The 15,871-nt window shown below is 33.3% G+C and overlaps 1 protein-coding gene across 10 annotated transcripts in view; it reads left to right on the top strand.

Annotated features, from left to right (window-relative positions):
- CEP290 (centrosomal protein 290) overlaps positions 1-15,871 on the top strand; it is a 48,570-nt gene that overhangs the window by 18,263 nt on the left and 14,436 nt on the right. For all 10 annotated transcript variants that reach the window (XM_038153129.1, XM_038153128.1, XM_038153126.1 and 7 more), the window contains 17 exons: positions 636-866; positions 2,005-2,178; positions 3,360-3,471; positions 4,256-4,461; positions 6,510-6,661; positions 7,647-7,758; positions 8,526-8,981; positions 10,053-10,217; positions 10,435-10,542; positions 10,621-10,755; positions 11,381-11,644; positions 12,780-12,887; positions 13,470-13,660; positions 14,300-14,513; positions 14,702-14,839; positions 14,950-15,171; positions 15,724-15,840. In XM_038153129.1, coding sequence (XP_038009057.1) covers positions 636-866; positions 2,005-2,178; positions 3,360-3,471; positions 4,256-4,461; positions 6,510-6,661; positions 7,647-7,758; positions 8,526-8,981; positions 10,053-10,217; positions 10,435-10,542; positions 10,621-10,755; positions 11,381-11,644; positions 12,780-12,887; positions 13,470-13,660; positions 14,300-14,513; positions 14,702-14,839; positions 14,950-15,171; positions 15,724-15,840 — 3,105 coding nt within the window. The remainder of the gene's footprint in view (positions 1-635; positions 867-2,004; positions 2,179-3,359; positions 3,472-4,255; positions 4,462-6,509; positions 6,662-7,646; positions 7,759-8,525; positions 8,982-10,052; positions 10,218-10,434; positions 10,543-10,620; positions 10,756-11,380; positions 11,645-12,779; positions 12,888-13,469; positions 13,661-14,299; positions 14,514-14,701; positions 14,840-14,949; positions 15,172-15,723; positions 15,841-15,871) is intronic.

Here is a 15,871-nt window from a genome sequence, read left to right as displayed (position 1 = left end):
CACGCAAACAAGCTCTTGGAAGGAAAACACATTAGCTTAACACTAAGAATTAAGGTCATTACTTTCAGTTGTGTCTTATTATATGTAACTGCTAATGTATATGAATCAGTGTTTTAGAAGAACAGGAAACAATTCATCTTTTTACATATGTGTGTAAACACATGTGTGCACACACACACACATAAATATTACTATAGAAGGGATCCTGTGGTTTTTTACTTTACAAGTACAGGTTTGATCTTCAAAGTAGGAGGTTATTAAGGTTTATTTGGAACCACAGGACTTCTGTTTTGTTTAGAAAGTTATTCCAATGCATTTTTTTTTAATTCTAATATAAACAGGAAGACTGATGACAGTGAATACAGAGAACCATTCTTGTTCTAAATTTTGTCAGCAATAACTAAAATTCCAGTTAGTCAGTCAAATGTACTTAGCTACTGTTTTTGAAGATTCATCTTTTTCTTAGAATACTGTATGTTTGAGCATATGTTGAGTGTTTATTAGCAAAAAGAAATAATTTCAGACAAATTAATGGAATTTTTCCATCTAGATTAAAAAATATACAAGAAATCTTGTGTGTAGTTGTGCTTTACCATATTTCTGTACAAGGATCTTGCTAAAAAAATGTTTTACAGAATTTACTCGATGCACTTCAGATGGATCCTGATGAAACAAAAAAAGTACTTGCAGAAAATAATAGAAAAATAACTGTTTTACGAGTTAATGAAAAATCACTAACAAGGCAGTGTACCACTTTACTTGAAATGGAGCGGCACCTCAGAAAAGAAAATGATAAACTAAAGGGTGAAATAACACATATGGAGACTGCAGTTACAGGGAAGATTGGAAACTTGCAGCGATTCAAGGTATAGTTTATAGTAGTAATAGCACACATTTTTCATTTTTACAGTTGGGAAAGAAATACCCTTTGTTTTTAAATGTAGTTATTACTAGTTTATTGAATGCATTTTCCAAAAGATTTCTATTTGCTGTTACAAATCTTGTAGAGATATTCCTTGTATTTATACAAGTACTGTGACCTGGACAAGCTCAGTAAGCGGGTCCATGTGAATCTCATATGGTTTAACAAGACCAAGTGCAAGGTGCTGCACTTGGGTCAGGGCAACCCCTGGTACCAATCCAGGCTGGGGAATGAACAGATGGAGAGCAGCCCTGCTGAAAAGGACTTGGGGGTGCAGCTGGATGGGAGGCTGGACATCACCCACCCATGTGCACTTGCAGCTCAGAAAGCCAAATGCGTCCTGGGCTGCATCCAAAGCAGTGTGACTGCTATGAGGAAAGGCTGAAAGAATTGGGATTATTTAGACTGGAAATGAGGAAGCCTCTGTGGTGACCTACATCTGGCCTTCCTGTATCTGGAGGGAGCCTACAAGAAATATGGAGAGAGACTTTTGACAATGGTATATGGTGACAGGACAAGGGGGACAGGCTTCAAATGAAGGAGAGTAGATTTAGATTAGATATTAGGAAGAAATTCTTAGCTATGAGGGTGGTGAGGCACTGGCACAGGTTGCCCAGAGAAGTTGTGAATGCCCTGTCCCTGGAAGCATTCAAGGCCAGGTTGGATGGGGCTCTGAATAACATAGTCTAGTGGAAGGTGTCCCTGCCCATGGCAGGGTGGTTTGGAACTAGATGATCTTCAAGGTGCCCTTCCAACCCAAAGCATTCTATGATTCTGTGATCATCCTATGACACTGAATCTTACCTTTTGGTCTTGCAGGTTGCTAGAGTCTGTATTAATTTTACAAGATATGTTTTGAGAGTGCCTTGAGAGGCAACCATTGATAAAATTACCCAGAGAATTGGAATATCAGAGAAATTTTGTCAATGTTTATTGCAGGTGATTTTTAAAGGTGAACAGTAATTTAGAAAAATATTGGTTTCTAAAGCATGATATTAAGTCTTATTCTTTTTACGTGGAGTAGTTTTATATTTAAATTTCTAGGTGGCCTTAGTAACCTATTATGTTCATTATTTTCATAGGAAATGGCTTGCTTTAAGATTGCAGCTCTGCAAAGAGTGTTGGACAGTAGTGTGCCATTGTCTGAGCTAGAAGTGGCCAATAAGCAGTACAATGCATTAACTGCTAAATACAGAGAGATGTTACAAAAAGATAATTTGCTTGTGCAACGGACAACAAACATGGAACACATGGAGGTAATGTTTGTGTTACATTTTAACCCTAAGGGGAAAAAATAGGCAGACAGAAAAGCATTTAGTTTTAAATTTTTGTTTATTTGTTTGTTTGTTGTTTAAGCTTTGGATATGTTCTCTCAGAAATTATTCTTAGTTCTTTGATTACTAAAACGAGACTGGCAGAAGGAATATTTGCTATCATCTTCAGTTTTGGAGGTCATAGGGAAAGTAGAATGAATGTAAACACTTTGAAAACTTTCTCTCAAAGTACATGCTCTTACTAATTCCCAGCTTTCACAGGAATGAAATGTTTAGTTCCAAAAAGAGTAAAGCTTTGGAATTTTACTTTCATAAAAGAAGCCAAAGATTGTTCGTAATATGCTTGCAAAATATTGTAGGCACTGCAAATATTTAACTCTTTTTGTGAAACTTTTATTCTGAAGTAGAAGGAAGTTTCTTCTCAAGAACTGTGAAATTGGCTCCAAAGATATTTTACTACTCCCACTTTTCATGGGCGGTAAAGAATGAAGGACTCCTATGTCTATTTTACAGAATTTTGTGTGTATGAAAACTTGCATTACCTATTTCAGCAACTTCATAGAGCTAGAGAATAATATATCAACTAAAAATGTGTCCAGAAAACTAAAACTGAAAATTATTATGAAGTATTCAATTTGTTTTGTTGGTTTATGTGGAAATTTGTATTTTTATTTGGAGGAGTGAAGGAACATTTACAAAAGTAACATTTGGCATCATATTAGATGCCTAAAAGAACTAAAATAAATATTATCTGTCTCCAAGAGATATTTATGTGCAAGATGAAGTATTCTTTGTGGGATGAAGTACTCCAGAAGTACATCTTTCCCACTGTTAATGAGGTGCTTAGTATGACAAACAAAGATTTTCTCATCTAATTCTAGCCACTGTAGGAATCACAGTCACTGGTAATAAATATTCACAGTATTCACTAGCTGTGGCAGTAAGATACAGAGGACAAAGACTAATATTTTTACACTTTACAAACATATACACTTTACAAACATGTACACTTTACAAACATACAGTCTTCTGTTGCCATATGTGAAGGTTATGGGTCACACACAAGTGAAGTCTGTTAATCTGAGAGATTTCATAGATACTAAAGATGAAATCTGCTACTATTAAATAGTTTGCTGTTATATTGCAACTTTTCTGTCATATAGCGTGAGAATGAATCCTTGAAAGCACAGATAACTTCATTGAATAAGGAACTGGAGATCACGAAAGAAAAACTTCACACTGTAGAACAAGCTTGGGAGCAGATGACTAAACTGGGCAAGTATGAAAGTTATATTGCAACATTAAACACCAAATGGTATATCCTGTATAAAAGTAATAACTTTAATTTTTTTAAAATGGATGTGTCTTAAAATAATGAAAATTTTAAAAAGTCATAACTATTTTATGTCTTTCAGTAGTGATGTCCATTTTTGTGCTGAATTTTTTTTGTTTGTAAGTTTCATTTGACTAAAAGCAAGTTTAGTATTTTTCTCATGAAACTCTTCCACTTTGACTTTCTTGGGTTACTGGGTCAAGGGTTTAAAAGCTTTTAATGCAACATCACCTGAATTTTTTTTTTTCTTAATATGTTCGAACTTGATTGTCAGTCATGGTGTTTCAGAGTTTGTTAAGAAAATGAGTTCATTTTGCTGGTTTCATGCCTTGTAACAAAGTATTCTTTCTTAATGTATGGGTTTCTTTGTATAGATTCCATTCTCATTTTTCAGCCCTGTTTCTTTCACAGATTTTAAATTAAATTCCTGAAGGTTTGCCAGTTGTATTAAGCATAAGGTGAAAGGCTACATTAAAAATAGCTATCAGTCCCAGTAACCATGGTTGCAGATACACACATTCATAATTGATAGTAGTATTTTATTCAAAATACATACTTTTCAAACATGTAGTAAGGCAAGATAATCATGCATCTGGATGCACAGATGTTATGATAAAGTTTACTTGACACAGATAAAGCAAAACTCATGTTTGGTTTCATGGTGGAAATAATTTTCGTAGTTGAATCAGTTAATGTATTTCTTAATTTAAATATTTTTTCTTGTAGGGGATGACAATGCCATGGACAAAGCCACAAAAGCAATAACCAACAGTGAAATTTTGTCCATTTCTAAGAAAATCACGATGTTGGAAATGAAGGAACTAAATGAAAGACAGAGAGCAGAGCATTCACAACGAATGTATGAACACTTAAGGAGTACTGTAAAGCAAATAGAAGAACGTAATTTTGAATTGGAAACAAAGTTTGCTGAGGTAAATCTGCGGAGATTTTACAACCTGATTTGATTCATCCTAAAAACTTTTTTTGAGCTTTTCAAAAATTATTTATATCAATAATATCAACTTCTGTCAATAAATAAGCGTATAAATAAGCTTATGATACAAAAAATAGTTTTGTAGCCTTTAAGAGCTGCAATTTTGCGTATGAAAGACATTGGTAAAAATAGAACTAATTAATTCATCAGTAGTTTATTTTAAAAGTTAGTTGATAGTAAACACATGTTGAGCATCTTGACAGATAGTTTCCTAGTTTTGTCAGCAGACTGCAAGAAAAAAGTCTGTTCCAAACTTGTTATTTTTTTTGTCTAATCCATATGATCTCTTTGTCTTATAATTTTTTCATTTTAATTACCAGTTATTCAAAAAAATAGGTTAGAACTTTACATCGCTTCTTCAAATGATAATGTTGTGATTCTGTTACAGACTGGCTATGTCCTATGCCACACATTGTCTGTAGTACAGAAATAGAAGTCATGTGCCATTGAAGCTGATGAACCTTAGTATTTCTGTCCTATTGGTCTTGAACTTGTTAGCTTTTTTTGTCTGCACTATTTGTTTTTTAATTTTTTATAGAAATTTATTTTTTTACTAGCAGGAGACTTTATTATAGTTCCTACAATAAATTTATTTATAGGAATTGTGCAGATTTGTTCTTGTGACATTACAGGTCTATAATTTAAGCACAAGGGCAGAAAGAGAATAATTGATAAGAATGCTGATAGATTGTATTCATTTCCACTCCTTGTCCTTTGCTGGAGAGTCTAACTATTTTAGATTGCTGTTGTGTGACTCCCTGTTTCTCTGTTGTTTTAGTAATGTTTGTTACATTGTTTTGATTTGATTTAATCTGGGAGATGGAGTAACTGAACGTGTGTAAAGCTTTTCAGCAGCAGTATTGCTAAGGCCTTTTCTAATGGGAGGAGTTATTTTATTTCTATAAGGAATGCTTTAGGTGATGCACCCGAGTGTCACATTTTTCATATTCTCTTTTGTATCTATTTGTGATACTTTTGATACTTTAGGTATCAAAGTCTTGTGATACTTTTATACTTTAGGTCTGATGGTCTTCCTTCATTCTGAGTTGATGAACTCCTAATGCCGTTCTTTCTTACTAGTACCTCTGTATCCCTCTTTTACCCCATTTCTGTAGTTCCAGGACATACATTTTCTGTTTCATATACTCCTGTTGTCAGTACCTCCTAACCTAGTATAACTAGAAGTATAGTATACATCTTTTTAAGTCATTAATCAACTTCAGCATTCTACTTTTAGTTTTCCAGATACGTGAGGATACCCTGCACTTCTTTTTGTTTGGTTAGGAAATCAGTTATTTTATTCAGAAGAAGTGATATCAGAATAATAGGCCACAACTGTATGTACTGATTAAGTCCTGGGACTTCTCTGTGTTAGGATTAAGATAGATTAAAATTATTTATTTTAATGCTTTTTGGTTTGAATTGAAATATTAGTTACTCAGTATTTGATAATCAACTTGAAAAAATCAGGCTGCTTGAAAGAATATAATTTAATTAAGAAAGGTTTTTAGAAGGAATAAAAGAACAATATTATTGTCAGTCTTGGCATTTATAACCTCTATTTATGTTACCAATGCCAATATAGAAGGCAGTATATAAATATGTAAGACTGTTCATTTCCCAAAGTGTTTAAAGTCTTTTTTTAAAATTTGTTTTCATTTTTCATTTTGGTTTAGGAGCAAGTTATTGCAGTAATGGTTTTAAGAAAATTCACTGATGAAAATTGTATTTAATTTAGAATCTGTTTCTGTGCCAAACTGTGATTCCATTGCTATGTACAAGGAATTCTGCAAACAAAAAAAGTGTTTAGGCAGAGAGCAAGGGAAAGTGGTTTTTGAGCACAACCTCATCACAGCTGAACTGTGTTTTGTAGTGACTGAAAAAGAAAAAAAAACTTTTGGTGCTTCTATTTCATTGCAGAGTTTGAGCAGTTGTGTGCTTAGGATAACATTTTATTTGTTTGTTTCTGGTTTTGATTTTTTTAAGCTCACCAAAATCAATCTTGAGGCACAGAAAGTGGAACAGGAATTAAGGGATGAACTGTCAAAGAGTGTAAGTAAGGCAGTAAGTGATGCAGATAGACGACAAATTATGGACCTAGAGAAGCGTGAGATGGAGCTCAAGATTGAAGTATCAAAGTAAGTCTTGCATTTATAAATTTTGAATTAAGTATGTTCAGAAATGTGTGAAAATTCAGGCATACTAGTCTTACATAATACACTACTTGTGTATCACTAACATGCAATTTTCAGTGCCTGTTTTTTTGAGCATATACACATGCCAAATTTGGCATTGAAACTGAAGTATTTAATTCCTGACTATAAAGAATGCAATTTGTTTCATTTTAATTTGAATAAGGAATTAAGTTCTGTCTGGGATAGATAGGGTAAGTGTGCAATTAGATACTAACACTAGTATTTTTATACTAATTAAGGTTGATTTTGTTTCTGTGCCCCAACCCCTGTTCTGTGTATGAAAATCTCAGAGAACTAATTGGAAAGCAGTTCTTTCTTTGAAAGAATCATATCTCAAACATTAAGGTGCAGTAGGAGGGAGGATTTCCATTTACTTAGAAGAGATTAACTTTGCAAAATTGGAAAATGGAGCTTTTTAGCTATGTTGGTATGAACATTTGTCTTTGAGTAATTAATGTAATCCTGTGAAATGCCTAAACCAACAAAATCTATAGGGATACTTGCAGTGTTTTTTGGCACTGCAAGTAAGTTATTAGATTTGGTGAAGCAGAGAAAGGAATTGAGAATGAAATGTTGTGAGCATTTAGAAAATGTTGAGTATTTATATCATGAAGTATGAAAGAAATAGAGGACAGAGGTGATTAGGTCAGGTAAAAAAACCCATGTCATTGTTTTTTTTGAGTAGGTTACTGCTAGCAAACTTCTGTATAATGTATAAGAAAATGTCCTGTGAAAAAGTTGAGAGGCAATACAGAAGAATTTTCTTAAACAGAACTCTAAGTAGTAGAGAAGAGTATGCTGAAAAGAATGAAATCCAAATGTTTTTCATATGAGGAAACATACCTTTTCTTATTATCTTCTATGTAGAAAAACTTAATAGGTTATTCATTGGTTTCAAGTGACACAATGCTCTTGTTTTCCCTGGAAGGTTAAGAGAACTGTCTGATGTAGCACAAACACAAGTTGAAGCTCTGGAGGCACGCCAGCAATACAGAGATAAAGAAGTGGAATACCTTAGAATGCAAATTTTAGATTATCAGGTAAAATTTCACCTTTATTAAAACTGCAGTTTGGATTATTTTTTCTCTGGAGTGAGAAGAAATGAAGTAATTTTGCAATGAATTAGAAAATGGCAAAAGTATTTCAGAAGAATCTTAGCAAGCTAGTCCTTGTGGTGCCCATAGCCTTGCAAAAGTTCCATATTATATTAATTATTCCCTTCTCTATTTATTTCATTTCTAGCTGTACAGCTATTACAGATCCTGATCTTTTTTCATGTTGTTTACGTAATATTAATTCCTGTATCATCAATAGCTCACGGTTAAGGAAACACGGTGAGGAAAGTCTGATCAGTTTTCACAAGCAAGAAATTACTTGTAAATATTGAAGATTTGCAATAAGTTTACTATTTTGTTTTGTTATTAGCTAAAACAATTTATTAGAATTTGATTTCCTATTACAAAACGGCTTGAGACCTTAAATCCAACACTTGTGTCAGCTTTTACATTATCATATTTTCTAAGTTTAGGTACATATTTCTTCCTCAGTTTCTGGTATTTTAGAAAGAGACCATTTATAAGATCAATATCTGAAAAGGTGTACTTCTAAAATGTGGCTGTAGAAACAATAGTGGAAAAATTAAACGCCTGTTAGAGGTTGATTCTTACTCTTCTCTGTGGAATGAAATACATGCAATATATAACATATATATATTAAAAATAGCTTGTTTATATTTACATATAAACTGTGTTTACATATTCTACATTAAAATGAAAAAATAAATTTGTTCTATCAATTTTGTTCTTAGGCACAGTCAGATGAAAAAGCAATTATTGCAAAACTGCATCAAGATATCGTAGCCCTTCAAGGTAGTGAATCTGTTGCTGTAGACCAATTAGAAAAGTTTAAATTGAAACTACAGAAGATGGAGATTCATAATCTACGTTTGGAGCAGAAGCTTGGTGAGAGAGATCAAGCCTTATATTTTGCCCGACTTGAAGGAAGAAATAGAGCCAAGCATCTACAACAGACGGTTCAGTCTTTGCGGCGACAGTTTAGTGGTGCTCTGCCTTTAGCACAGCAAGAAAAATTCTCTAAAACAATGATTCAGCTACAGAATGACAAACTGAAGATCTTGGAAGAAGTTCAGCATGCCCAGCAGGACCGTAGAAATGCAGAAAACAGAGCATTAGAGCTGGAGTTGAAACTGAAAAGTTTAGAAGAATTAGTAGGTGCATTGAAGGATACAAGAGGAGCTCAAAAGGTTTGTGATTTTATAGCTTTGAATAGCTTGCTTATCTGATCTGCATTTAAAGTAAGTTTCAGTTCAGTTTGTTTTCTAAATATATGTTTTAATGTAAAACTTACTGATTTCAAAATACACTGTTAGAATATGACAGCTATCATATTTTGTTTTCTGTAAAAGTCAGTGAACTTATTTGTACTAATTATCTTCTTTTGGGCCTGATAAAGGCACATAGGACCTAGACCCTAACTATAAATGCAGTTATATTAAATTGAATTAAATTATGAATCCAATTAAATAATGAAATAAATTAAATTAAATACAGAGTAGCATTCTGAAGTTTTGGTCCATGAGCTTGCAGTGAGCTTCGCTCCAGATCCATGTCTTTTTAAAAAAAATCCAGGGGCAGTAGTTTAGACAGCATGGTTAGAAATGTTACTATGCTCATGTAAATTCTGCTTAAGCATATCTTGCAACTGTAAGCAATGTTGCCCTGAAATCTTAAGAGTGGTTTCTCACTTCTCTTCAAGATTGCTGTATGTTAGGTAATATGATTATATCTGTTGTGACTAGTTGTCTGCATATAAGCAATGCTTGTAATGCTCTGGGCATGTTTTAGTTTGAAGTCAGTTTTCAAATATTTTTCTAGAGCATTTTGACATAAGTATATCTGTTATTCTTAGTACATGTGCATTTTTTTTGAATGCATACAGTTTTTAATGATTTTGAATTCTCTTGCTGTTTTAGAAAATACAAACCAAACTTCTGTCATACATTTTTTTGTTTTGTCTGGAGAGATACATAAGGTATAACTTGAATAATTTGAAAATTGTTAGCAATGCACTTTTGTCAGTGTAAGGGAAACCTGTTGCCTCTCCTGTTTGCTGCTGCACTTATCAGTCATTCCCCTTGCAATTTCATACTCTTGTCATGCTTCCTCTCTCAAGACAAGTGAAGAAGCTTAAAAAGGCAGAACATGTGTCTTCCAGTTAGTTTGAGAAGTTTCATCCTGCCTCAAAGACAATGAGTGAAGCTGAATGTAGTTGGCCTGTGGTAAATTATAATATACTGTGTTTTATTCATTGCAAGGTAATTGTATGGCACATGAAAATGGAGGAACTCCATCTGCAGGAACTTAAACTCAGTCGAGAGTTAGTCAAGCAAAGGGAAGAGGTGAAGTATTTGCGTAATATAATTTCTGAATATGAATGTACAATCAGTAACCTGGAAGAAGAAATTGTACAGCAGAACAAGGTATGTATTCCTGCATGCTATTGAAAAATATACTATTCCTTATTTTACTAATTGATTTTCTAATAGCTTTTTAACACAGGTGTTTATATCTTGGTTTTATAATCCTTTTTAATAGCTTGTTTGAGTGTTTTACTTTTTGGTAACTATTTTTTCAGTTGAAGTTTTCTGTAAGATTCCCTTCAATAAATAAACTACCTCTATCAAACATTTGTTACAGTTTCATGAAGAAAGGCAAATGGCTTGGGACCAGAGAGAAGTAGAACTGCAGCGCCAGTTAGACCAGTATGATCATCAACAAACTGAAATACTTAGCACAGCTTTAAAGGTACATGCACTAAAAGTAAACACATAAGCATGTTTTTCGGAGCTGTCAGATTACATCAATATGAATCTTTCTGTGCAGTTTGAAGACACTACAGGCTCAGTTCCAGACCCCAGTTTGCCAATCCCACAACAACTTGAGTTGGCTTTAAGAAAGATTCAGGAACATAGTCGAACAATCCTGGAAACTAGGGCAACCTGCAGATCACTGGAGGAGGTAATGTAATGTTTAAATTATAATTTAACATGACAAAGTTTGTGTTTCCATATGCTTTTACTTTTTTTTCCCCATGAAAAATATCCTTTTTAAAATGTCATTTAGACACGCTTAACACTCAGAAAATGTAAATAATATAATCACACCATGAATAAAATGAAATATTTTTTCCATTGGAAAAAATCATGCAGGAGAATTTTACAATGTTTTTATTAATCCATTTAGTAGGTCAAGATGTCTCTTGCTGTACAAAAATCAGTTTACTATGCGTAGTTAAATTTAGCAAGTGCTACAAAATATTTTTATCTTGGGTTGTTAAATTGCTACTCTGCTACAGAAGAGACTTTGTGGTTCTTAAATAATTTGTAAAACACCAGCTTCTTCATTTGGTAGGACAAAATGAGTTGTTTAGGTGTCATGTGCCAAGCAAATAATACATAAAGACATATTAATGATATTCTGGGACATTTTTATCTAATAGTAATCCCATACAGACAGAACCCTGTAAAAAGTGTTTTGTGTTTATAAGTACATTTAGACAAATCTTTCTGGTACATTTCTTGAAAAGTAAGATCTTTTTGCAGTGCTTGAATTCTGGAAATGCAGAAATTGCCTTTTGTTGTAGAAATTAGAAGAAAAGGAGACCGCTCTGTGGAAAGCTGAACAAAATGTTATATCAAGAGACAAAGTTATAAATGAATTAAGACTTCGATTACCTGCAACATCAGGAGAGAAAGTAATGGCTGAATTAAGCAAACAAGAAGATGACTCAGAGTATCATCGTGCCATTAAAATTGCTCATCAAACCATTGCAAATATGCAAGCAAGATTAAATCAAAAGGAGGAAGTGTTAAAAAGATACCAATATATGCTTGCTAAAGCAAGAGAGGTAGTTAAACCTTTTTTTCTGAAATTTCTTCCATTTTCAAGTTGTTTTAGTTGATTCCTTGGTTTTTTTTCATTGCTATTGAAATCTAAAAATAAAAGTTTCTGATCTCACACAGAACAGAGACAATTACTAACTTTATATGTGGAAAGTTCATATAGAATTTTTTAGAATAGTAGGTTTTTTAGAATAGTAGCTTTTTAGAATAGTAGGTTTGCTTAGTCAAGAAGTTATGTATATAATGTCTGTCTAGGAATGAAAGTAGTGTGACATGAAGAAAATTAAAACTCTGCTGAAGTGGTCTCAGTCTATTTTGTATATTTCTTTGGGGTTTTTCAGTATTTGCAGCAGATCTCTGGATTGCATCTGGTAGTGAATTTGGGAAGTACAAGAAAGACATACATTTATGGATAACATTCTTCTTAAAGCATATTTTAAACTAAAGCATTTTTAAAGCATAAACAGTATGTTCAAGCATATTTTATATTATTTAAGCATAATTCATATTGTTTTTCTTTATATTCATAAAGCATTTTTTAAAGCATAAACATTTTGTCAAAGAGGTACTTCGAGACAAAGCATGCAGTGGTTTTAGATCAGAAGCACATTTCCAAAGCAGACTTTCTATCATCTCCACTTAGAGTGCTTTGGTTAACACATGGAGCTATTTCTTTTGGGAGAAATCAAGGGTTTTGTTTGGAAAACACCCAGAAGATGCAGTCTTAAAGTGAGCTTCTTGTGCTCTGTGTGCTAGCATTCCATCCATGGGATCACACTACAGTCCAATGTACATAAACTCAAAATGTACCTGGCATGGATATTACTGTCCATGCTGATAGTCACAGTTGGTGAAGACCAGCACCAACTGTTTTGTTCTCCAGCTTCTGTGCTGTTACACCACACTGCTTGCTACATAGTTTAAAACTGCAAGAGTTGAATTTTTTCCCCAGTAGTGTAAAAAGGAAAAAAGAAAATAATTGATTACAGCTAGAAGAAAAGAATTTTTTAAACTTGCAGAATTAGAGGAAAATCTGCAGAGCATTATTGAGCAATGAGTGAACAAAGAACTGGAAGGCACTGCCATTTCATGACTTTCTGTGATAATGCACATCACTGGAGTTTTATTTTGAACTAACAGGAACAAGAGGAAATAGCAAAGAAGCATGAGGAAGACATAAGAATTCTACACCAGAAGTTAGATTTGTACACTGAAAATTCCCTTAATAACTTCAAAGAGACTGCTTTGGTGAGTCATGGATTTGTAGAATTTGTGAAGTTGTTCCTTTAATTTTTACTTTGTTGCTGGAAAGAACAGTTTGGCAGTCAAAAGTGAATAATAGCTGGTGACAGGAAAAATAAAATGGTGATTGATTTATAATTGTTGCATTGTTTTTGAGGGATTTCACATGAGAGACATTAGAAGTCAAGTGTAAAAAACCAGTGTTACCACCTCAGTATATATGGGCATTTTGCATATCATCCTAATTTATGGAGAATTCTAGGGGAGAGAGTTATATATTGCTTTCTGTTCTTCTCATTCAATGTATGGCTATATTAAGCTAATCCATTTAAATTCAAAATTCCTCTCTGCACTTTATGATAAGGTGAAACCTGTATTCTGCTATATTCTGTTGATCATTAGATGTACAAAGCTCTTTTCAAACCAGCCTGACCCCTTTCTCTGTAAACTAAGAATCACATCTCAGTAAATAAATGGTAGCTATTAATGTTTGATTATATTTAGAAATGAGTTAAAAATGCATCAGTAATGCGTATCTTTTGCTTAAAGCTTAAAATGTTTATCACTTGCACTTTTTGTGTTTTACAGGAGTTAGGGAAAAAGACTTCTATGTCCCTATCCAACAGCAAATATTTTCATCACTTAGAGCAAACTGTAGCAGAACAGGATAATTCTCTTGCTTCACTTGTTGGAAAATTAAAGAAAACATCATCTGATTTGGAGAAACAAAAACAAATTACTATATTGAAAATCAATGAGTTTGAGACAATCAGAGCCCAGTAAGTTTTTAACCTATTAATGTGAGGCACATTGGAGTGGTTCAAGTCAATTATGTATTGCTGCTACAGGACTGATCTATCAAATTGAACATGTTTTTGCTGACTTTAAGATTTAGCTGAAAAAAAAATCTCAAAAGCATTGTTGGCAATTGTGAGTTATTTTTAATCTCTAGCCCTTCACTGGGGCTAATATTGTGGCTTGGAAAAATGGTGTTTAGTTGTTAGCTTTGTGCCATTTAATGAAAAAGAAAGTTGTTTTTAAGTTACTGCATTACTTGCTGGCTTGTGTTCTGTCATTTTTCTCCCCATGACACATCCATTTGGGTTTGCTGCTCAACAAGTTTAAACTCATGAAAGTTTTTAACCCATGTTTAAAAGGAAAAATTATAATGCTTTACCTATAAGGGCCAGGAATGAAAATTAACAACGCTCTTAGGTCATTTTACTGACCTTCATGAGTAATTCTCTTATTAAATGGGGGCTGCCTTTGTTGAGTCAGTCTTTCTTTGTTGTTTCCAAATCTAAGTGTCTTTTTCTTTAATAATAATAAAAATAAAATATTGTGTCCTTTGTAATTTATTTAGAGTTTGCTAACTTAATTACTACCCTCTACCCTATTAATGCTTATTTTTTTATTAGGCTTCAAGAAAAGCACACAGTTGATGTGGAACAAATCAAAGAAGAAGCAAATGAACTGAGGAACATATTATCTCAGAAGGAGAAGGAATTGGCAAATGTTAAAGCTGAACTAGAGGTCCAAAAAGAAGCAAATAATAGGGCACCCACAGCAGCACTGAAAAACCTGGTGGAACAGTTGAAGAGCCAGTTAGCCATAAAAGAGAACCAGCACAAAGTTAGTCAACACAAATTTATCTCTATGTCACTTAAAGACTAAGTTTTTCCTAATGCTTAAGAATTCTTTGTATATCTGAGCAGGAGATACAATATAACTGTGTAACATGCCAAAGTAAAATATAACTGCCTTTTCTTGTTTTGTAGCAGCATCTTCACTTACAAAAAAAATGAATTCATTCCTTTCAGGCTTTGAGTAGAGCACTTCTAGAGCTCCGAGCAGAAATGACTGCCAATGCTGAACAGCAAATTATTTCTGCTGCGTCACAAAAAGAGGCATATATGAATGTCCAGGAGATTGTTGACAGAGAAACCAAGGGGCTTACGGTGAGTACTAGGTAATGTCATTGTACTGCTTTGTTGTGTTTTACAGGAGCTAGGGAAAAAGACTTCAACCTGATTTGGCACCTTTGCTGACTTTTTTTGTTTCCTTTTAGACACAGATAGAGGAATTGAATAATCAGATTACAAAACTTACAGAGAATCTTAAAATAAGTAAAAACAAAGAAGCTTTGTTGTCTGATGAAAGGGATGAGTTAAACGAAGAGTTTCAGAAGAAAGAAAAAGCACTTGCTAAAATATTGAGGGAAAAAAATGAAATAGAAAAACAAAATGAAGAACTGAAGAACCGGATTAGGAGGCTAAGCAGTAGCATTCAGGTAGAAGTGACTTTTCAAACTATGTTTGATCTTGGTCAAATTTCTGTATAGATGAGCTGGTTTGGGGGGAAGAAAGATTTAAGTATCTTACACTTCATTAATTTTTTTTTTCCTCATCAGCTGGGTTACATGTAAGCTAAGCTATTAGCTTGTTTCTTTGCCTCAGCTGAAAAAAAAAAAAAAAGAAATTACATACTTCTTGAAATATGTTTGAAAGAGTCTGAGGACTTGAATACCCACTTTCATAGCTCCTTGGAAAAATGGTATTTTGTCTTCTTCCTGGCTCTCCTTATTTCTTCTTTTAGAAGAAAAGGAAGGGATTTACAGAAGAATCATCTATTTTTTTTTTAAATTCAGCTACTTGCTGCTGCTTATTCAGTTCAGAGGGAAAAGTTACATTCCAATATTTTAATAATTTAAAGATAATTTTTAAAAGATCATTTAGGTTTTAAACTAATTTTACCAATTTGGATTTAAAATCCTTATTTTTTGACTGGAGAAAAAACTCAGTAGTCACTAAACTTGAAGCTGTAAAAATTTGTAATTTTTCAGAGCAAAGCTGATGAACAAAATCTGATAGATGTGCTTCAGAAAAAAATTAAAAAGTTGGAAAGTGAACTTGAGAAAAAGTGTGAAGAAACAGAAAAAAAGGGTCTAAGAGAAGACAAGGTATGTGATGTTTATATCATGGCTTTGAAAG

Source organism: Motacilla alba, chromosome 1A (assembly GCF_015832195.1).
Source record: "Motacilla alba alba isolate MOTALB_02 chromosome 1A, Motacilla_alba_V1.0_pri, whole genome shotgun sequence".
In the NCBI taxonomy this organism is placed as follows: Eukaryota; Metazoa; Chordata; class Aves; order Passeriformes; family Motacillidae; genus Motacilla; species Motacilla alba.
This window is presented reverse-complemented; position numbering and strand designations above follow the sequence as displayed.